The 24,018-nt window shown below is 42.8% G+C and overlaps 1 protein-coding gene across 9 annotated transcripts in view; it reads right to left on the bottom strand.

Annotated features, from left to right (window-relative positions):
* Positions 1–2,545: 2,545 nt before the first annotated feature.
* The window catches only part of LOC107219985 (insulin-like growth factor 2 mRNA-binding protein 1), an 80,321-nt gene continuing 58,848 nt past the window's right edge, over positions 2,546–24,018 (bottom strand). For 8 of the 9 annotated variants that reach the window (XM_046738717.1, XM_046738720.1, XM_046738719.1 and 5 more), the window contains 6 exons: positions 9,392–9,568; positions 7,459–7,839; positions 7,025–7,277; positions 5,418–5,777; positions 4,813–5,064; positions 2,546–4,097 (listed from right to left, as the gene is read on the bottom strand). In XM_046738717.1, coding sequence (XP_046594673.1) covers positions 3,768–4,097; positions 4,813–5,064; positions 5,418–5,777; positions 7,025–7,277; positions 7,459–7,839; positions 9,392–9,568 — 1,753 coding nt within the window. In that variant the 3' untranslated portion in view covers positions 2,546–3,767. Of the gene's footprint in view, positions 4,098–4,812; positions 5,065–5,417; positions 5,778–7,024; positions 7,278–7,458; positions 7,840–9,391; positions 9,569–17,087; positions 17,661–24,018 lie in introns of those variants that run through there. The other variant, XM_046738725.1, reaches the window with a different exon arrangement.

Below are 24,018 nucleotides of genomic sequence, written 5' to 3'. Positions count from 1 at the left end.
GTATAATATGAAATCGAATGATTCATCCTCACCAGTCCCCCCTCATCGATATATAATTACGCAAATTTTTCAACATTTTTTTCGCATCCCTAACCGCTACTCTCCCATAAATCTTATACATATAATATAGTCGCTCGGGGCGCGAGGAACACAAGGTAGTTTGTAAACCTTACCCCGAATCCCGGATATCTTGGTTTAATCCGTAAATCCATTCATTTGGTTTTCTCGACTCGACATTGTTGGTAATTTTCCTGCCAATCGTTCCATTCCGACATAATACCAAATTTTTCACCGCGCAGCCGTATAAATAATATGTCGTCCAGAGGAATATTGATATTCTCATTCATCCCTCGCGCCACGCTGTATATATACAATACATTTGGCATGTACATATATTATACGTATACATATCCTTAATCGGTCATTTATTACTTATCATTAATAGTATAATTCGACACATGCTCACTCACACGTTATTACATTCATGATAAAATAAAAATCCCTGAAAGAATTGTAATGGCTGTTTCCTCCTCCCTATTCGCCTCGTGCATTAAACCGCCCATATATACACACACGTATATTACTTATACATATATTATACAGGCATAGTTGCTGATGTTCACATACATTTTTTCACGGCCGTACTTTCATATTGTACAATAGTCCTTAATTCGCATAGTGCCGACGGTATACACGTACATCTATGTGTACTAGTTATAGGCACGAAAATTTATGCCTGTATGCAAAAGGATAAAATGTACATCATTTTCGAAATCTTCCCGATTCCCGAATAACACCGCGCACTCCGAACACCATAACAATTGTGCCTTGACATTTTTGAGTGTTTTCGTCGTTTGTCGTTGATGTTGTTGTTGCCATTTCTTTGTTTCTTCGTTATATTTATTGCTTTCTTACCCATCTTGTCTTTACCCACCAATTTTACTTGGTTTTTCTCCGAAAGGCTGTAGGGGCAGCTTTCTTCACGCACCGCGATAACAACATGTGTCAGTAGTGTGTAATGTTAACGGTGCGACATTTTCGTTGATCCATTCTCCGTTGCCCTCCTTGTTGGTCTTGACGATGACGTTGCTTCGGTTACTTTAACGCCAAGGTTCCACTTTGGTCCCCGGCAGCGTCTTCGCATGAGTGGAAAAATGGATATCCCAGCTGCAGCTGTTGCAAGGAACTCTCTCTTTGTTGGGTGATACATCAAGTCAACTTCCGCAATTTATAGGTAATGCGGTTTCATTTCGTCCTGTGAAGTCGAAGGTTTGTTTGTATAACTCTTCGTCACTTCTTTGGTATGGTGCTCCAGATGCGAAGGGCCCACGCGAAGAGTTTTCATTCTTATTGCTAAATAATCCTCGACGAATCAATTAATTAACCATCCATCCAATCAACCAACCAACCAACCAACCAACCAACCAACCAATCAACCAACCAACCTACCAACCAACCAATCAACCAAACAACCAACCAACCAACCAACCTACCAACCAACCAATCCGTCCGTCCGTCCGTCCATCCATCCATCCATCCATCCATCCATTCGTCCGTCCGTCCGTTCGTCCATCCGTCCGTCCATCCATCCATCCATCCATCCATCCATCCATTCGTCCGTCCGTCCGTTCGTCCATCCGTCCGTCCGTCCGTCCGTCCGTCCGTCCGTCCGTCCGTCCGTCCGTCCGTCCGTCCGTCCGTCCGTCCGTCCATCCATCCATCCATCCATCCATCCATCCATCCATCTATCCGTCCGTCCATCCATTCATCCACCCATTGATTCATTCATTCGTCCAGCCCTCCCACCCTCTCTCTCATCGTCTGTGCATTCAGCCCGATATTTCTTCAGATCGGCTCGTTTACAGCTTGCACATGATAGATTGGATCTTTCTTAACTCATCTGACAAATTTAGGGTGGTTGGGTAGGAGGAATTAATCTGATTGTTAGAAACAGAACGTCGGTATCGATGTCGGCAGACTGCAGCTGTTAGTTGGTTTAGTATATACAACGTGTATCTTTTGACATGTATGTGGGAGGGATTTCCACGGGAAATTAGTCAAATTTTCACAGCCAAGCGTATGTCGAGTACGAAATGGAAAGAAAAATTTGATTTTGAAATGATGCATCTGTTTCGGAGCCGTCCTAATTTTGGGAAGGAACGTCATGACAAAAACAGAAATGATAACAAAAAGAAAATTTCATCATGCTACGTAGTTTTTGCAATACAGAAATTTTTCCATTAACGCGAGCATTAATAATATTCGTATATCAGCACCAGGGGATGTTTATTTTCGACGATGAAAAAACTTATATTGTGAACCCATCGAACTAACAAGTGAATGTCGTTTCTGAACGTTGCGGCTACATCATGGTAGTTTCGCGTTTCAAAACGATTTCAAAGGTCTTGGAAGAATACTTATTCTGGCATCTTGGTGCACTGTGCCTGGAAAAATAAGCTTCTAAAAACTTCGAGTGGTTGTCATTCAAGTATTTGAAACAATGGACTCACGAAAATACTCAGAGACAAGTAATATTATCAAGAACTTCGTAGAATAGTGAAACGTGTTTATTTTCCGCCGTTTTTATCTCTAACGACTATTTAGGGAGATACATGCCAAGGTATGAAAAATTTGACACCCAGAGAACTTCGTATTCGAGTCCCACGTTTACTAAGAATTCTGTGTAGTAGTACCATTGAATTCTGTGGACTAGTACTTGAATTAGAAACGTTGTGAAAAACAACGTGGAAACCCCTATATACGCATGTGTACTTCTAGGTATGTATATGTATAGCTTGTACAGCGTTTTTTGGTCACCATTATTGTAGCTGGTGTTTCTGCTGCTGCTGTCGTCATCATCGCCGTAGTCGCCGAGTTGTTTTTATTATTATTATTATTATTATTATTATTATTATTATCATTATTATTGTTATTATTAATGTTAAAATTATGATTAATGTGAATTCTATTATTAATATTATTATTTTTGTTGTTGTAGTTTATTTTATTATTAAAAATGTAATGTTACTTAAATTTTAGTTTAAAGTTACTTTAACGTTTCTCATTTTATTTGATATTCATTTTGTTTTGTTTCCGATCATTGTGTCATATTATTCATCTTTAATCGTTTGAATGAGGTAATAAGGTTGTGTGTATTTCATCATAAGCATCATCATGATCATCATCATCATAAGCATCATCTTTTTCATCATCATCCATCCATTATCATTCATCATCATAGTCATAATAATCCTCAACGGGGTGAATGCGTTACCAGTTTGAAATTTTTTCCTCCGTGTCTCTTCACCTTCATCAGCCCGCTAGTGCGGCAGAAAGCGACGGAGAGTGGTTGGCAGAAAGGGTAGGTTTCAAGGTCGGGGTCGGGACGGGATATAGTACAGTATAAAGGTAGGTGGTAATTTAAGACAGAAAGGTAGACGTGGAAAAAACGGAGATAGAATAGTGAGGGCAGACACGTGTCACGTTATCCTCGTTATATGCATGTCACCTTTCTATATATTACGTAATATACATAGAGAACTGAGTTTGTAATTTCGCGGATTTTTTGAAATCTTCCAAGATACGAGTCCAACCATTCTTATTGTTAGGATACAGTTACGAAGCGTCCGTGTAGATTGTACGGACATTAAGCGTTTATCCGCGTATGCTTGTCGGGATTTCAAAATGGTAAAGATCACCCCGTGCGGGAAGAATGTTGGATACATAAATTGAGGCATTTGGTTGGCATCGGGTGATTTACTTCAACGTTACTGATTCTGTGGTGGTTGCTGTTGCTGTTGTTGCTGCTGTTGTTGCTGTTGCTGCTGCTGCTGTTGTTGTTGTTGTTGTTGTTGTTGTTGCTGTTGCTGTTGCGGTTGCTGCGTCGGTTGCTGTTGCTGCTGGTTGGTAGGGGAGGACGATCGCTGCTGCGACGACCCACCCTGTGACGTCGCGCTACCATCACGCCGAGAACGTGAACCACCGTCCTGGCTACCGCCACGACCAGCCCGCGGTCCACCTGTGGGGCCGATTCCTAGCGTTCCGGTACCTGGTGCTCCGGACTGTAGTACCATGGCGCGAATTCTCCGCTGTGCCGACTGAAATAAATAACCGATAAGTAAACGCGATGACACCTCGGTTGTACAGGTCTTGCCTCCAGATTGCTTTCTTGTTGTCGCTGACGTATTTTACGTTGCACATACTTCGTCGAGTCATCATTGCTGCTGCTAATTCATTTCGTGATTCAAAATATAAAATCAAAGACATAATATACGTCAATTTTCCAACGAACTATCGAGGGAAGTTTCGGTGACCGAGGATACTACGTATCGTTGAAATTTTTCTGCAATTTCAGCATGAAAATAACGCGGGTAAATCGAACCTTTATTTAGGAAAAAGTAATTAGATTTTTTAGTTGCAATTACGAATTATATAAGTCATAATTTTTGTCAATTTTTCAGTACTTGATAATGGGATGTAAAAATATGCGGAGCAATTTCGTCGGAATCTATGAGTATAGTATACAACCGACCAGGCATGTACAGAGCTGCATATTAACAGTTTTGCTTTGAGTGTAGCCATTTTTGGAAGAGATCTTGATTATTCTTGTGCTAAACAGCAAGTTGGATTGCGGTTGCATGATATGAGTGGTACAGGACATTCAAAAAGAAGCTTGCATTAAGGCACAAGCGATCTTCTTCGGACCGATTTGTTTTTCGAAACATCTTTTTCACCGACGACTAATACACACGATAATTTATGGATTTCATGAACATGAGAATTGAGCGGTCGAAAAACGAAGCGGATCATCACCTGAACAGAGAAGAATGGTCCGATGATGTGAACCGTCGTTTCCTCGTCGGCCTGTGGTGGCGTGGCCTGCTGTTCCGAGAGTTTGATGACACTTCCGGTGACACGTTGCAACTCCCTGACGTTTTGACCACCCTTTCCAATGATTCGACCAACTTGAGCACTCGGTACAAGGATCTCGATGGTAAGCCTGACATCCTCTGTACCGGCCACGAAACCCTCTTCCCTCATCTTCTCAAAGATTAAATACTGAGCCTGGAAGAGTCATTATTTGCGTGTCATATTCATGTGTATTTTCTGTGAATTTGTAAATAAAAAATTCAATTTTAATCCAAAATCTTATGTAAATAAAAAAAATGATAAGAATCTAAAATATGTCCAGAAAAAAAAGAACGTCACGCCGTTTGGCACCCCCCTCCCCCCCAAAAAAAAAATTCATCGATTGAATAACCCCTGCGGAATGCATCGCAACATTTTATTCGACTGACATTTAATTTTTCACTCCTCATCGGCTACCACGTAACACCGTTTCACCCCCAAGGCCCCAGACATGTTCGTACATCGATAATTTAGGGAGTTGGTCGAATCGTTTCAACTATCGTTCTTACCTTCCACTGTGACTCTGGCGACCCAACGATTGTTACTTTCCTTTCAGTCTGTTGATCCGCGGGCTTGTCCTGTTCAAGCGGTGCAATTTTGACACTAGCACCCGAGAATCTTATGATGTTCCTTATGTGGGAACCCTTTGTTCCGATGATAGCGCCAACGCTGTTGTTGGGAATGTACAAGAAGGTCGTCTCCTGGGTGTCACCGGTCGGAACGCCGCCCTGCTGGGCTGGCATGCTCCCCTGGTACGGATACGGCGCTGGTCCGGAGCCGTAGAGACCCGGACCACGCGAACTGTACCCCATACCCGCGGTCGACATCATCGCCATCGGATGGAGTCCGGGGAACATCATGCTTTGGGGCTGTAACAACGGGTAACGGCGTCGACTGTCGGTTTTTTCCTCATTTCACGTATCACAACGCTTCGAAAAAGATATATCAATCATATATCAGATCTCGGCAGGTGTTCTCCGAATCAAGCTCGAATTCATCATCTGCCGATGGGGTCAAGGTCTCGTTTCACTAACTGTGTACGAACGTGGTTCGCATGGTTTTACAGCCTGGGCTGAGTATTTGGCATATTCTAATTTTGCGATAAGTAATTATGAATTCAATTTATTATTCAAGGAATCCACGAAGACTCTGTCTAACGATAAGAGTCAGAGTCTTTGGACGCTCAACGGTCGTTCATGGGTTGAAACCATCCGCGTCTTGTATCTCTTTTGCTTTGAATAATTACGAAACATGAACGAAAATACCATAGAGACGAACATTGGATCGAACATAGACAATTTTATTGACTCGCAATTGAAGTGTTACATATAAGTTGCGTACGAGACAATGTGAGGATGTAACAAAAGTACATACATACATGTGAAAGAAACATAATGTGCGTACATAGTGCGCGTATTCGGCGGCTATAAAACGTACAATACGTGAGGTGCTCGTATACGAAGGCCGGTGTGGTCAAGGTGAAAAAACACAGAAAAGAAATATGAAGGACAGAAGTAAAATATAAGGATAGAAAAATTTATGCACACATTTCTTTGCCGGAATCGGATATGCAAATTGCAATGGTACTCCTTCACGTACTATTAAATACAGTGGTAATACATAGCAGTCTACCCCTAGGTAGCGACGCGGAGACGCGAATATTTTCCTAGTATCACACTAACCCCCGATGAGGACGAGGAGTTGCTACTTTTCCGAGACTTCGTACTCGATCCGGGCTGTTGGAAAGAAATGAGGTAACAAATTTCCCTGAGTTAGGTTAAAACATTTGTCTCTTGGTATACTGTTTGCTTGATGCTATTGCTGATTTTGAACTTCTGGATAACGGGCCACCTTGATATTTTTGCCCATAATGAACGATACGCCAGTTTCAACGGCTGTGCTAAGTTACGTAAATCCATGTAGTGAATTAGCGTAGTGCACCCGTTTGAATAAATGGTTGAAATTTGGTTTTCGAACTTGTGTACTCGGCAACCCAGCTTTGTTTTCCGCGTACACTTTGAGACAACGCAAGTCCGAAAAATCAAAGGGGTTCAAGGATATGGATGAGGAGAAAATATTTGAAGAAACAAGAGAGTGACGGTAAGAGTAAACTCACAGCCATAGCTTGAAGATCATTCTCGTAACTTTGACGGAGCTTGCTGGATATCATGGACTCAGCCTTGCTCATGTTCTCAATCGAACCCTTGACGGTGATGATGCGTTCCAGATTAAAGCTGTTGATATCGTTGATGCTGCTCACGGTTATCTTTGAGTCGGTATCCTGCATGATCCGTTTTATGGTGTTACCCCCTTTCCCAATAATGCGTCCGATAAGATTGTTGTGCGCAAGGATCTTCAGGGTTATCTCACTGTTTCAGGAAAATACGTACTTTTTTCAACGAAAACACCCTTCAGTCATGATCGAATACAGAATTAACCATCATTGATCACACTATAATACCGAGTTCAATAGAATCGTTGGGCCAAATTCCCAACCGGAGCCTTAAGACCCCAAAAAAATCGTAACATAACGACGTGTAATCAACTTACCCCTTGTTAGTGTTGTTGGCTTCCTGCTGCATGACCTCGAGAATTTTTTTGCAAGCATTGGTGCAATTTTCAGGGTTTCCGTATATGGTGATGGCCTTCTCGAGGGAGCCAACGTTGTCTTTCCTGTGCACGTCGACGCGAGCGCGAGTCATCTGAGTTATCTGACGTATGGTGGAACCCTGTCGACCGATAATGGCACCTACCATGTCCGACTGAACCAGAATACGTAGAGGAAAGTCGGTCTGCCGTCCGGACCCAGGCAACCCCGAAAACGCGACTCCCCCGCGTTGGCTGCGTCCTCTCCGCCGATTCTCCGGGCTCGACATCTCCACCTTTAGCGGGTTGCCCTCGTACTCGTACCCATTCAACTGATTTACAGCCCTGAGAAGGTGAAAGAAATTCTTAGACCAAGCTTTCGACCGCTAGGTCTCACGTTACGGTGAACATTCATTTTGTCAGGTAATTTCGAAACTTGATTCGAATGCCAGGAGGTAGCTGTTTTTTTAGTCAAATATCTATCGATTCTCCAGCTACACGCTTCCTCATCGTCATTTTTAATTAATAGGCTACATGCGATTTAAAACAAACGTGTGCATATTCCGATTATTAAAGTGTGAAACGCAATATCATAACAATTTAAATCGGTCGCAATTTTGAATTGCCAGACCGTTTCACGACATTTCGATGTGAATAACCGAACAATTTTATGAGCAATGGTACAGTGGAATATACTAGGGCCATTTCAACAGTAAGTTTTCCATTTTTTTTTTCTTTTTTCATCTTCCAATTAACAACATCTCTTGACTTCGTTGGAGGTAACAGGTAAACTTTATATTTGAGGTCCACTGACAATATTCAGAAAATTTAGCAGGCAAGCGACCCCGCAAAGCGATGCAGTATGGTCTTTGTAAAGGTGGACGCTCGTATTGATGCGTTTATGCGTTTTCTTAGTAGAAAAAGCGAAAGTGCGGCGAAGATTCATCGGAAATTAACGTCTTTCCATGACGGACAATGAATGAGCATTCAAACGATTCGTCAGTAGCGTTTAACTTTTCAGAAAGGATGCGCAGATATGAATGACGAAAACGAGCACGAAATCCGAGCCGTAACAGATCTGCAAATCGGATCTTCGTCGTGCACACCCGTGCGTCATTCCGGAGAAGTTGAACGCCGTTGACGAATCGTTTGGATGCTTCTGCATTGTTTGTCACAAACAGAAGTCAATCTGGAATGAATCTACGCCGTTTTTTTACCTTCTGCGGCGAAAGCAAAGATACCGATACAGATTTGTGCAGTCAGACACGCCAAACAGAAGTACATGCGTCTATCTTTACAGGGAGCCAAATTGTAAGAATATCTTTAGTAGACTTCAATATAAATCTGATATGCACACAGAGCCTGATTAAAGTTGTTTGTTGTGAAAAAGTAACGAAATTTAGTGTTGAAACGACCCTCGTATCACAAGTTCAAGGGTTTCGACTATTTTCTTCCCATCCCATACGATCATTTTGGGCTAATATGTTTTGTAGACTTTCTGAGTCTACGAAAAACTTGTCCAAGAAAGGAAAGGATCCTAACTGCCAGTGTGCCCAAAGAAAAAGACAAATGTCAAGTTTTAAAAAATATGGCGAAAGACTTGTTTTGAAAGACACATAATTCAAATAAATGAGGTTTAACTTGACAGTAAAAGTTGGTACATTTTTCGGATCACTTTTTGTTGAATCTATTAATACCTCTTTAAAGACAAAAATATTTTTTGCCACCTTACTACTGCACCAAATTTGTTGTAATCAGGAGATCCTTTATCCGTGTGCAACCGAATGAGTTTAAAGACGTTATAAATATGCAAGCTTGACGTCAGGTAATCATCTCATGCCAATTGTCCTGCAATAAGTAAGTGTTATATCATAAGCCGTAGATCTAGGTTACATACTGTTGTGCTTGTTCTTGCGTCTCATAGCTGACCAGGACTGTTTGGGTGTTTGGATCTCGCGAGGAAAGTTTTTCCACGTTTTGGACCTGCCCGTACGTCGTTAGGAGTGGTTCGATGTCCTCGAACCTTGCGTGGGCTGGTAAGTTGCTCACCACGATCTTACCTCCGGAGCTGGAGCTGGAAGATGTAAGAAGCATTGTCACTCACACACGTCTCTATAAACAAATGCAGATAATAGATGTACCTGGAGCATGCAAGAACCGAGTTATTTGCGTGGTCAATGCTTCGTTCGTTACAGGGGTGCAGGTGGTCACTTAGAACTGAGAGTTCAACATTCTTTCCGAGCCTCTCGAATGGAGGTTTAGTGTTTTCAATACGCAATCACAGCCACACTTTGCATTGCGAAAGTAAAATTATCACGACTACCGCGTATGAGTAAAAACATAGGTATGCAGATGGAATCAAGCCTTCCTAAGCGAAAGTGAGACTGCGACTGTATTACATACAGGTAGTTGGTGAGTACTGCAGAGAACGGCGAGGGCGCCCAGGTGTATGAAGATACACAATGGATACACACAGGTCTGTACGACCCGCGTATCTACGGTGTTCCCTTTTCATTCATTTCAATCGACGCGGGCGGTGGCGTGCGTATTTACGTGCGTTACCCTCTCCTACCGGATAGGAGACCTTGCACGCGAGGAATCCTTATCGAGTCACATCGATGCACAATGCTCACGTAGGTACATGCTAGAATGCTAGGTGGTATTCAACGCACCGGGTTCAGAAAAAGGTTAGACTCATGGTTTGTCTGTTTCGTTAATTCGGTGCTCTCGTGCGGTTCGCCGATTTTGAACTGGCGTGGGGGGGGGGGATTACAGCATAAATGCCATCCGTGCCAATTATACGTGTACCCTATCCCTGTCGCACTAACGATACAGCTGAAGCTAGCGGCTAGAGTTAACAGCCAAATGTGTCAAACTCTTTGAAAATAGAAAATTGCAGTTCAATTTTATCATAATTCTATAAAAGTATGGAGAATTCAAGGTATTTCAGAAAATTTTAATTTTCGGACTTCACAGCCATCTTCAAATGAACATTGCAACGTTCGGCTGCTAATTTTCGCTGCTACTTTCAGCCTCGTGCACGAAGGCAGGGTGTAATTCCGTAGACCAGAGATCCATTTTCGGGTCAATCATACTTTGTCTGTATTTTGACCGCCTAAGGCTACACTTGTGCTCGGTTGCCTTTCGGAAAGCCAGGCGGACGACGACAGGTGGATGACCAGCGAAAAAAGTAGAGGGAGTGGGAGCCATTCTTTGTTTATTATCCGTTGTTCGGGGCAATACGTGTATACAAGTATGTTCATGAAGGGGTGATGCCGTCAGCATGTACCAAAAAGGAGATAAGTTTAGGAGGTGTGAGTCGCAGGTCGGGGTGGATGAAATATTCGACCGATGCAGCCTGACAGCCTGCATGTATATCATACATGATCCCAGGCCTTTGATGCCATGTAGATAGATTTTAGGTATCGCTGACGGTGATTTTGGGTGACCCTTTGCCGAATTTCTTACTATGCAGACTTACTATACCAGTAAGTATTGCATCAGTTATTCTTGCAACCAGTTTCCAGCATCCCGTATGGATGTGCAAGAGACTGCAGGATGAAAAAAAGGCGATAGTTGCGACAGTAATGTTTTTTGCAACTAAATGTCAACGATAGTATCACTTTTTTGATCCACCATTACTCAAATTTTATGCAGCATAAGAAATAATGCTGGTAATCTCGAGGTTCGACAGACGCGGTTTTGACTCGACGCACTGCTACCAATGGCTTCAAGAGTTTACTGCTACTAACCTTACATATTTCTAACCGGCCGAAACTTACAGGGGTGTCACTCACAATCGACCGGACTCGCCGGGGATTTCGACGTTTCGTACGTTCGCCTTTAACCATATAACTGGCATCTGGCTCGGGTCGTTTCACATTGCTATTCTGGAGTATAATGTATACCCATACGCGTTACGCCTACATATCTGCACATTTACCAAAACTAACCAACATCCATCTAGTCATTATGAGTGCGACAGATAGTAAGATGACGGTGAGGTGAGGTGTGCTGAGGTGAAAATATCTGATCTCAAATTGATATTACTATTCTTAGCGAACAGTGATAAGATAAAATCGAGCGTCGTCAATTCCTCTTGACCAAACTATAGTACGATAAATAAAAATAAAAAAACCGGGTGGTCGATGAGTTCGGTTTGTCAACCGGATGACCCATTGATTATTGTGCAAAGAACAATCTCGGCATACAGACGGCGTTTAATACAATAGTGTAGTTAATGAATTCTTCCTTGCATGGCCATACGGTAAAAATTTGTAACAGGAGTGTATGAATCGGGATACCGCAACGATTATTGGCCGTTGACAGAAATATAACCAGTCTGCGAGATTCCTCTTTAAGTTTCGGCTTATACGAATAAGGTACATTGACGAAAATTTTGTTTGTTACAGTTAGTATAAAATTCAAGTTAGAGGCGTGTCGTTGCAACAACTGTTTAGTCATACGATGGCCACTAAAAATAGTCGAACACATTTGTTGACATTTCCCTGACTTGCCCTGACCAAATAATAATTTTTCTATTACTAAAATCCGAACTTATGGTACCAATTCAAGGAACGAATTAAATAAAGCTCCGTATCAATCGGTATTTCAAACTATGTTTATGATCTATGTGTTTAATGGTTATGCAGAAACCGAGCACATGGATAAAAATTGTTCTTAGAGTTTTGCTTCTTCATAAGGGAAGCTTTATTCTTTCGCTTTTTTGATATCGCCACACAATTGATCCCTGACTTTTCCGTGCTGCTGGTTTTCCCTGCCCGTTGGCCACTATGTTAAATACGGTTGAAATTACAAGAAAATAAAGTAACACTAACTGTTTGCTTTGATTAAAGTTACCAAAAATATATACATCTTTGGGTCATTGCAACATATTATTAAAGGCAGGAACAACAACCATAATGATTGATAACAGTAACAGACACTAAACTTTCTGGTTACAGCTATGGTAATAATTTTCATTTCGTACATAGAACTATATTTTTCGATTATGGTAAAAAATTAAAATAGTCCAGAACTGTTTAGTAACCGAAATTTAAAATTTCTCTCGTTGTATACAGCTTATTTAACTGATAGGTATGCAACATCTTTGTTTGTAATACTGTCCGCGTATAAGTTTCTTATTTTTCAATATCATGACTGTCGCGTAATGTTTTCTTTCCAATCAATTGGAATCTACCATTACTAGAAGCCAGTAGTTTGGTAAATCGTAGTGCCGGCGAAATAAAAAATTTCTGTCATATCAGAAACTTTGTGCGGGAGTGTCACGTTTCAAAATCCTTTTGAAACGTCATGAAAATAAGAATGATGAGATAGTTATTTTTCTGAGATTCCGGGGTTATGGACGTCAGACACAGTTGATATTCGCCCATTTAGGATTGTGGTAAGCCACGCGGCTCAATAATTCTAAACCTATACGCACATTTGATAAGCTTCTTAATTTATATGAATTGGTCATTAGTTCCGAAGTGGTTTATTTTTCTTATTTTCTTTCTTAGCATGCAGTCAGTCCCCAATAATCGTAATCTAAGCGAGGTTGAGTGGCGGGTCAGACTAATGGAAAAATTCATAACCGATTAAATTCATTCCGCGTGCTGATTCGACTTCCATCCTCATGCCCACAAATGTTTCTGTATACTTTTTATGTTGGGTACATGAAACTGATTGAATCGGGTTTTCAACGTTTTTTCTCATTTCAAATCATAGAAACGACGTACAAGTTTTCGAACGCTTATTTTTCCCAAACTATCGGATGATTTACTTAGTAATAGAAATAGGAGTGAAAAAACAGGTCTTAAATGGATGACTGCATTGGGCAATAAAGCCATTCTGTAGTATTTCAAAATGTCCAACCTTTTTCTCAAAGCGAATAAACATATGCATCGGTTTTCCGTCTAGTGCTCCGGTGCATCGCGTGTTCGGCAACCAAACACATTGCCGTCTCGGTTCTTGCCTCGTACCGGACGTATCCCCGGCCCCTTGTTGCCGGACGAGAAAAGCGCAACATCTACACTTTCAAAAAGTGTGCCGCTGCTTGATGATCAATTGTATAACTACCGCTGGCCCTTAGGGGATCTTTGGCTTTCAGTGTCTTAAAAAATGGAACTCTCTCCTTATCTGCCATTCCGTCTGTCCTTTTTTACTATCTTTCTTCGCGATTTGTACAGGCGGCCGGACGCACGCGGTGCAGCTTTGCAGCGATACCGTCAGACGCTCGAACCGCGCCTGTAGCATATCAACAAGTCGATGGATGTTTGGCGTTGCCTGCAAAACGTGCAGGACTGCGGTGTAGCCGCGTTACCTTTGTAGCAATGTGCGAAATCAGTCCTATCCGAAGAGCAAGAGAAATGGGTGTAGGTACATAATTAAATAGCCATTGCTTGAGGGAAAGGGTAGGAAAAAAACCTTTACCCATGTCTAATGTTCGTGAAAAATGACAATTACTATATGCATGATAAAGTAATAGAATATATACGTTAGTGAAACGGCGTCGTAGATTAATTGTACTGGCAAGAATTATTACGCAAATCAACGAGTAACTGGTTCAAAGGCTGCACCAGTTCCCTGCCGGAGCATTTCTTGACGGTATCGGTAGCCGCGTTGAATGGAAGGGAGGAAAATAGAGGAAACGGAGGGGGAACAAGTGAGAATCCAGAGGCTAACAACTCTCCTTAACTTCCCCGGCTGTTTTAAGACAGCTAATATTAGACATCGCGGTACTCGAGGCGGTAGTAGTCCGTCCATTGCCTTTAATTCTCGACTCTGCGCCTCTCAGCTTCTCATTTCAATCCTTTTCCCTCTCCCGATCAGCTCTGGGGTGTAAGCCCAAGGTCCATCCACGAGAGTGACTATCCACTACCGCAATGGTGCGTAGTCAATTCTTCATTACCATTATCACTATTATTATACCGTGACCGTTATTGTTTTTGTCGTTATTCCGATTGTCGTCATCATTATGATAGTTGACGAACAATTGTCGTCATCATCGTCATCATCGTCGTTACAACTATTATCACGATTATCAATACTCCATCTCACTGGTAGGTGAATATTTCTGGTCATGACACGTTGCGCTGTACCGCGTTCCAGCTTACTTACACCAGTATGGCGCACGCGTGTATGAGAGAATACCCTGTTCGTGCTTGCAATCAGCGCTACGCGATACTGGAGCGTGGCCGCGAGACACATAAAGTGCACGAATATCATGCTCGTGTCAGTCTTGCAAAGTTGTTCATCGCAAATACGACGTTGGACTCGACGACTTTGGTTATACATTTCTAATTTCTAGAGGTATTAGTGAAAACTCGGCAAGTATAAGGGAAATGCCGAATTTAAGGCAACTGAGGATTCAACGATGAGCGTTAAATGAGGCTGGAACTCATATCGTCAATTTCGTAAATATACTTACTCCGAGAGCCTTTACTCTGTTTAGCAGAGGAGGTCAAGATTATTGTCCTCTAAGAATTGCGAATCGCGGTAGACGCAATGTAATCTGAGCTCAGTATAAACTGAGACACGCGTCAAAATGTAGCTACATATCTTCGTACCTACAGTACTTGCAAATGCTGAATTAGCATGATGTTTCAGAGTAAACGGAATTCTCCTGCACACTGTTCTGTAGAGTCGTTGTCTTTGATGATTTTTTTTTCATTTCTCTGGTTTATATGGATCAGCAGGGGAGTGATGAGTTCAGGATAAAATATTGGCTTCCATTGAGTTCTGTTTTAAACTTTCCAGAGAAAGTTGAAAGAACGTTGGGCGTTTTTTGCGTAGATAGATCTATCCGCGAGACATGTGTAATGCCCTTGTTGTTTTTCCGCGAATAGGTAAGAAATTCGTCGATAGAAGGGCAACGATTGAACGAGCGAACAATTAAAAAGGCGAGTACTGTTATTTTGTCAACCGCAGGTGACTGCATGAAGAGTTGAACACGTATTTGACAGATGGCCAACATACAAACACACACCCTCGTACGCGTACGTGAGGCGACGCCGCGAAACGTGTGTATGCCAAAGTAAACATACAAGGATAACGGCTTCACCTCTATCAGGCTTCGTTGCGATTAAATCCGTCTCCCCGGTTACAAACGAGAACTGGGCGAAACGACGCTGGCGAAACGCTCTCTGCATCACATGTACCTACGAGTCGTACGTACGTAACCCATACACCCGCCGTTGCTCCTTGTTTCGCTGCTTGAAAATACTTGGAAGAGAATATTGATCAGGAGTGAGTAGCGATTAAAAGAAAATATTGACGTCTAAATGATAGTTTAGATAGCCACACGAAATATTGATCTGCAGTAACTATACGAATATACTGTATAGGATGCAGGCATAGATTGCACTTCTTGCAACCGTTCACGTATAGGAATAAGATTCTATGCCGTGTGTTGCCGCGTGTCGATTCGGCGCTTTTTAAATTATTGATAAATCGGAATGGATATCGGTTACGTCGCCACAGCGCGACGAATGCCGCACGAATCTTGCCCGATTCACGGTGTGTAATTTTATTCCGCATGCAAGGAGTAAATACCTGAGGTTCGTTGCACTACCGCACCCTACTCAATATTCCCTCGTCTGAATACTATAATGTAATCGTCACGATGTGTGATTATTAGTTTACAACAATGCGGGCAAATATTATACTCTTTTACAAGATAAAAGGTAGACATGTAGTTCATAGAGAGAAGGAAAGAATAATACTCGTACAGCGAATTAGCAGCACGTGAGGTAAGATTACACGCGCACTCGCGATATCTAGTACCTAGTATGATGTGCCGTAATCGTTGTACGGTTCTCGCATAGGAATAGAATCCTCCTATGATCGTATAAGTGTGTACAATAGCATCCAGTTTTTCTCACACTGTTATTGGTATGGACTAGAGAAACTATGAGTATTCATGAAACTAGAACAAAAAAAAAAAAACACCATAATAGTAATGATAATAATGACAAGAGTGAGAAAACACAAATTGCGGGAATATCGCACGCTGCTCATGTTTGAAAAATAACTAGTTATGTCTACTAGTCCGGTAGGTAGGCACCAGACGCGACTCGACGTTGCAGATATTTCCGGCATCCGCGTTCATACATCCTGCGGTCCGTTATTATAGTTACCACACACGTCGGCGTATTCTCTTTTATGCCCCCCTCCCCTCCTCCGCCGGCGCCGCCGCCGGTCATCACATCGTTCACACAACGCCGCCTGTGCGGCCGTTCACTCTCAACCCGTTTGGCGCAAGACACAGATCAAGAAACAGAAGGAAGCGTCCTCTTCCCGTCCTCTCACCCCGCGGTTCCCGTATTCGAATCAACTTGTTACGAACAATTATACACAGACGGATCGTACTATAGGTACGCGAATATGTCAGGGTATGTTGCGAATGCATGTAGCTACGGTGTAGAGTCGAAGAAACGGGCAATTTCGCTTCGGCCGAGGAATCGAAGAATGCAGGCGGTAGTCAACGACTTTCGGGAGGCGTGATGTTCATCATCGCCTCAAGTATCGTGCGGCTAATGATGAGCACGTACGTTGGTGTCGGGTATTTTGATGTTAAAATTGATAGTTCTTACCGTATCCTTTCATTGTCCTTGAACGGTCCGCAGGATAAATCAACTGTGATTGGAATATGGGTATGCATGCGTCAGGGCGCAGGTAAGCGTGCACATGGCAAGACCACGTGTGTGATAACCGACAAAGAGCCGAAAGAACGTATACGATTTGGCAATCGAATGATAACTTAATTACACGAAAAGCTTTGGAAATACATCACTGTACGCGACTGGTCTACTGATACACGAGCGCATAAATTGAGGCGCTTACGAGTGTTGGTGCGAGCATATGCGCGCGCGTATGTCGGTGCGATGCGTGCAGCACGCGTGGGTGAATCCCGAGACGATGCGCGATGTTATGATACCTACGCTCACGTTTTCGCGACGATCAGGCGTTTGAATTTCGATCGGCGAGATAAATTGGCATAGAAAATCGGCGTCAATGAAAATGCAACAACACGTCACGGCACTGCATGGACAGAAAAGAGCCACCTCCCTAACTACATTGCCAAGTTAACGAGGAGTGCATACGTGCGTGTATACCTCTGCGTGTACCGACGACTGGGTGAGTTGGACGGGCACGCGAAATGACGAAGGTTCGCGAATGACTGCGAGTACCGCGAGAGGCACGGCCCACGCGAAGGCTTGCTAAGGCGGCGGCAACGACTCCTCAGTTCGTGGCTTTACGCCGCGCGGCAGCACCGGCAAAAAGCCGCTTCGCGTTGAAAAAATAATACACACGGCGTCCCTTGCGTCCCTTGCAATGCCGAATGGGGGGAGTTTGAATGTGCGTGCCGTTGGATCACCTCGTTGCCTGCGATGATATACCTACCCAATGTACACGTAACGCGCGGACCTCGGCGACAAATGCGAATTGGCGAAGTACCGGGATTTTTCTAAAGCTATTGCGAAAACGGCCAGTCGGTGTGCAGTAATTCCCGCATCCGTATCGCAAGTAACGGGTGAACCACGACGGGGAAGAGAAACACTTGATGTAGGGACTACCGTACGGCATGGTTGGGTAAACGTCGTTTGTTGTTACGATAGCGTTGTTGCGCGTACATGTGGAAAGGATTCTCAGGATCGTGTAAACGTGAACAGTGAACCCTATGGATGTACGCGTCGTCCAGGTAGACAATCCTTTTTCCCCTAATTTGCATCTATCCAGCAAGGGCACATTCCGGACAGACCGTCTTTGAATCGAATGAATCTGTCGAGGTTCGCAAAGGGGTTCAAAATATGAAACAGATAATATGAGTACTGTATTCGCGAACCAAGATGTACAAACGACGTTTCGGTTTAAAAAATAAAACCAATAAATGAAAATCAGCAGGTGTGCGGTGGATACTAAGAGCAGGAGGAAAAATATTATGAACAATTCAATTACGGTTATTAGATATTTTATTTTTATCGTACGGTAGCAGAGGAGAGTGGTAAAATTTAGAGGGAAATTAGGGACCAACGTTTAATGAGGTTTACTTGTTGGGTGCCCGTACGTATCGGGGCAAAACAACTGTTTTTGATCTCCGATTGATCGAAAGACACGCTTTTCTCAGACGTAATGACGGATTTGTCATTAATTAATTTTTGAACCAGGAAATTATATAATATTATTAATACGCGCAAAAGGTCGATCGTTTTCAAAATTCTGTTTACTTCCGACACAGTGTGTGGGCAAGTGCGTTAATTAAAAATATGTAGATTAACTTTAAAAGGTCTGAGATAATTAATGTAACCTACACCACCTGATTCACGTGTTTTCCAGGCGTATAATTTGGGATGTAGTTCGGGTGGTGTGCGTTACTAGCGTGTCTGATGTTGCGGAAGCGTATCTCATCCCAGTCCGTGCTTTGGCTGGTTATGGGTATTGATTAATTAGAAAAAGGGGGCAAATCGTGAAGAAAGAACAAACTGGCGGCGGTGGCAGTAGCTGGCCACCTGGAGTCGTCGACGAAAAATTTTGGGAAACGTTCGAACGAAAGTGAGAATGAGAGACCGAGTTCCATGCGGAAAGAACTGAAAGGTAGGTAAGTGCCGCCAAAGGTAACGTAAAAAAGGTAAAGTTACGCGATGAACTGATCAATGTTCTGTCTGCATTTTTCATCCGCCTCTCTTTCTTTTCAGAGGACAGTGCTTGGTGCTCTGTTATAGTAAGCTATTTATTCGTTGGTTGAAATTCACAGCCAGAAGGTGTGCGATGAAAACAAGCGCTGTAGGGATGGTGCATCTACATTTTAGTGCGAATAATAATGAAAAAGAAAAACATTAAATCGAAACAATCGGCATTTTACGGATAAAAGTTTTGCGGTTACCAGAGGTACAAGATTTGGTCACTTTTAATTTATCATAGATGGCAAGAACGGAGGGGAATCGGGTGAATCATTTGTTTCATACGACGATCGGGAACCGAGTGACAAAACTGCAGTCACCAAAAGATTGCGAATTTCGAAAAATCACCCCATCCATGACGAATTCGTCAATACCAACTTTTGTCTCCCTCGAAATCATGAAATTTGTGTCAAGAACTCTTATTTGTAAAACTTGACTGGTTCGAATAATCTAGGAGACCCTGCAGTACGATTACTATTTAACGAAAGTAGGCAAATCTGAAGATAGCTGATTACCGAGCGAGTCGATGACGACGACATATATCTTGGAAAGACAACCGTATTCTCGTTTTACGATAGGCAACGATACAGTGTCCGAGAATCTAAGGTGCATTCTCATATTATATTTCATTGACATGCTATGAGAAATAACTGTGACCAATGGGTGCGGGTGAAAACTGAGACGACTCACTCTGGCGATGCCTACGGTCGTTCCCATGTAGCTTTTCCCTAGAGAAAACATTCCTCTTTTCAACCGCTGAAAATGCCGGCAGTTGGTCGGAAAAGGTTGGAAAGGTTTACTGTACCATTATTTCGTTCCACCCCTTTCCGGCTGACCCAATTCTCATTTGAAAGTTTTTTTCTTTTTATTTTTATTCGATTTTGTCATAACAGGTTACGTTGTGTAACTTGACACGATCACTTTTACACAACACCTGTTGCACTACAGATTTACGAAAACATACCAACTGCTAGAAAATTCAGCTCTATGTTTCATGTTTTTCCATAATTACGGCATAATGTTTGAATGGACAGAATCACCTAGCGATAACGTATTCATATTGCCAGATGGTAAAGTCTGCTTGCTCCACTAGAAACGAATGATCGGAAAATTCCGATCTCATTCCATCCAACTTTAATTGGAGTAATGTAGGGACAATAGCGATGTATTGCAATCTTATGAAACTCTCAGGCTTCTATGATTGCCAATAATATATATTGAACATCGAACGTACAATATCCGTGACTATTTAGAACCTCTCAATGTTGAGAACTTCCTGGACACAAGTTCCGTAACTTTTGACATTTTCGTAGTAACGGGCACACCTGCCAGAGCAGCTGCCCGCAGTCGCTATGCTGCAGCTTACGATTAGACGTATACCTGGCTATATTTCGGCCAACTTATAGAGACCGTGACTGCAGCCGTCGTGCACCGCCCTCGTCACGAAATTATCTCTGGCTAGCCAGCCCCCCCCTCCCCCTTCGCACGACCTTCTTGAAAAACTATTGACAAAAGGCAAGGTGGCCGATTATACTTTCATCGTTGTAATCTTTCTGTTATTTCATAAACGAGGATTGATGCAGGTGTGGGTGAACAAGGGTTACTCCATCGCTCTTCGAAGCGGGTCTCGCGCACCTACACTAGACGCTAGTTACAGTAATGTTATGTGAGGATTGAAGAAAAATTGAGACCAAATGTTACAATCAGATAACATGCGCATTGATGTGCAAGAAGAAGCGTAGCTTCGAAACTACGGCCGGGCCCATTATGTGGCAAATACAAAAAAGTTTTCTTTTTAGTCGAAGAAAATTCAAAAAATGTTTCATACTTTTTGAGAGAGTCCTTTTGGAGAATAATCGATGTTTGTGCGATTTTCTTTGAAAACGGTAACTTACGATTTTCAGCAAAGTTTGAAAAAATTATTTTCGACCATTCGGAAGAATAATTTTTTTTTCACCTTTATAACTTATTCCCAAATGCACACTTCTAGAGTTACGGAAGATGAGATCTGCAATGCCTACTCCTAAACGGCAGGTGGAAAAAATTTGAAAAAATTAGAAAATGTATATTTGGTGGAGTACAAGTAGATGAGTCGGCGAGCAATTCGGTTGGGGTCGGGATCACACCTTGGTCAGATTTATTTGGACTACCCCGTATGTATTTATTTATTTATTCCACGAATAATGATTGTTATTATTTATATGGTCAAGATTTGGTTCTCAAGTAATTTGCAATTTAATGAGAAAAAACTTTGTTGCAAGTCTTTGCAAGCTATGCTTGACGCAACGGGAGTTAGTGGAAAGGACATTCACAGTTTCGATAAAATGTATAGCTTCAATCACAGAGAACCCGAGAATTTGCGTCAATTTCAGAAAATTTTATACATCAGCCAAAACAACTATCGCGTTCCAAATTCAGTTTTATCCTCTACCCCGGGCAGTATATTAATCTTACACTCTTTCAACGACTGTAGCAAGCGACGGTACGAAGGGTATGACAGAATGCGCACGTCGTGCTGCGGGGAAAAACCGGATGCGTTAGCCAGGGCAATACAGATATCGTACGAAAACTGCGAGGGCGGGTGAGGAGTTCAGCAGAGTTCTAATTCGCAATTGAAAGTAATAAATGTGGCCAATATAGTGAGATCATGGTTGATCTTTGAAATCTTGGAAGAGCAAAAGAAAAAACAGGAAAAGAGAAAATGCATGGTGAAATATGATTTCTCTCGATAGAATTTCGTTTACGAAAGATGCGATTGTGAGATTTGTGTGGTCGAGGGGATGAAATGGAATATGTAGGTGGCTTATTGTTGGTAAAAGTTGGAGAATTTTACCTGCATTTATACATCGTTTACCAACTCGTTTCAGGTAAAATATTTCTAAAAAGTCTGGAGAAGATGTGACGACGATGTTCGCGCTGCAAGTCACAGGACCAACGAGTTTGTTACAAGTCCTCTTTTTATTTCTGTTCCCTTGCCCTTCCTCGGACTTCGACTATTCACTGTCAATTCAGTATTAACGTAGGCACAGATATGTAATTTTGTAGAGCGCGCCTTATTGGGTGTATTCAACCAAGTATGCGGTTTGAGTGATCTCAAGCGGCCTTGTCCCTCTTTATAGAATCCAACATAATACGTTCCACGCCTTCAAACATCATCACCTGCATCGTGTTAACGCTGAACGTGTTTTTAGTTCCGGGTCTATAATAGAAGCAATGCAAGGCATTGTCAAGGGTAGATGAACGGTCTACATGTGAATCGTGAAAGAATATCCGCCGAACGTGGGGATTCATATACGTGTCTCTGTAGTGCCAATTTCAGGGAAAATGGCACGTAACCGTAATGCAGGCTACGGAGGAAGGTGAACCGTGTAAGAAAATTGCACCCGCAGATACCTCACCGGGCGCGTAAACCATCGTATCAGATAACACCGAAGCTCTGACGAGGATGTGAACTTTCGATTTCCAGAGGTGCGTCGTTTTTTCGTGTTAACCGATTGGCGAAGGGCCTTTCAAAACGGTAATCTTTCCCAAGTAGGTAATATATTATTTCTAGCTGTGGCGATTTTCTCGACGATGGATTTTAGGGCCATGTTTTCGTATCAACCATGAGATACGACGCGGCTTGATATCGTCGTAGGGTGATAGTATTTCAGAGCACATCGGTGCACTGGCGGCAAGTGCAAGCGGGTGTGTAACCTTGGTAAAGAATGTAGCGAAGATATTCAAACCTTAGGATCGATGGTGGCTGCAGTTGGGGCGCGGGGTAACTAGAGCCGAGGGTTTTGCGGAGGGATTTACAGAGGGGGTAACCTTGACCCGGGGATGAACGACCCTCTTGGAGCGCGTGGCCTCCTCCTCGCCCTGCGCCGCCACTCCGCCGCGATGGGCGCGCACCCTCCTACAGTGTCGATGCCTACGCCGGGCACCCCCCCATCCCTCCCCCCCTCCCCCCCTCACCGCGCCCTGCACTTCAATCACGCTTCGTTGACTCGGCTCCTGCACTCTCGCTCTTCGCAACCGGCACTCGCTTCGGATCCCTCTTGCACCCTCTCTCAAATTAGGACAGAGCTATACGAATCCGTGACGGTGCGTTGCGGGGCATACCGGGGGTGAAAAAATTGGAAACAAAAACCTGCCCTTAATTTTACTCATACAAGTTTACACAATAGCAAATCACTAGCGGGCTTACGATTCATCGTAGCACATACGTAAAGAAGCTACGGTACACGTGATGTCTCCTTGCATTGGTGTAGCTTGGACTTGATATCCTCTACAGCGGCTACGTAGTCTTGTAGGTTTAATAAAGACGAGAAGAAGGTGACGAGAGCTATGATCGAACGAGTTTCGTTCTCCCAATCACGTGACTTGCTCTTACAGCGCGGTGTTCAAGCGTGTACACGCGCACCTTCCTTAACCCTTACCTGACACACTTCTCTAGAATTACGTAGATTCCAGCAGGTAAGGGCTAAATTGGAATAGTTTTTTCAAATTAATCGCGAGCTAGAACAATACAACGTTATGAAATAATTGGACTGCAGATGTGCAATGAACGCAAGCGTAGGTATTAGAAGGCCTTGCCGATGCGCGATGCATTTTCGGATTACATTAATGAAAAAGAGTAGATTGTGCATCAAGGAGTACGATTTACGCCAAGCGTGAGTTTACACAATTGGTACGAGACGACAACGAATATTGAAAAATCGCGAGGCGTAAGAATACCCATAGTCTCCATGGTGCACACGATACTTTATGTAACAAAAGTACGGTTTACAAGTTTTTGTTTTAGACTTGCATTCCAAAAACCGATGCGCATGCGCGGCAGGGATAAAAATTTGAGCACTTT

Source organism: Neodiprion lecontei, chromosome 4, assembly GCF_021901455.1.
Source record: "Neodiprion lecontei isolate iyNeoLeco1 chromosome 4, iyNeoLeco1.1, whole genome shotgun sequence".
Classification (NCBI taxonomy): domain Eukaryota; kingdom Metazoa; phylum Arthropoda; class Insecta; order Hymenoptera; family Diprionidae; genus Neodiprion; species Neodiprion lecontei.
The sequence above is the reverse complement of the archived record's forward strand: the minus strand, read 5'-3'. Positions and strand labels throughout refer to the sequence as shown.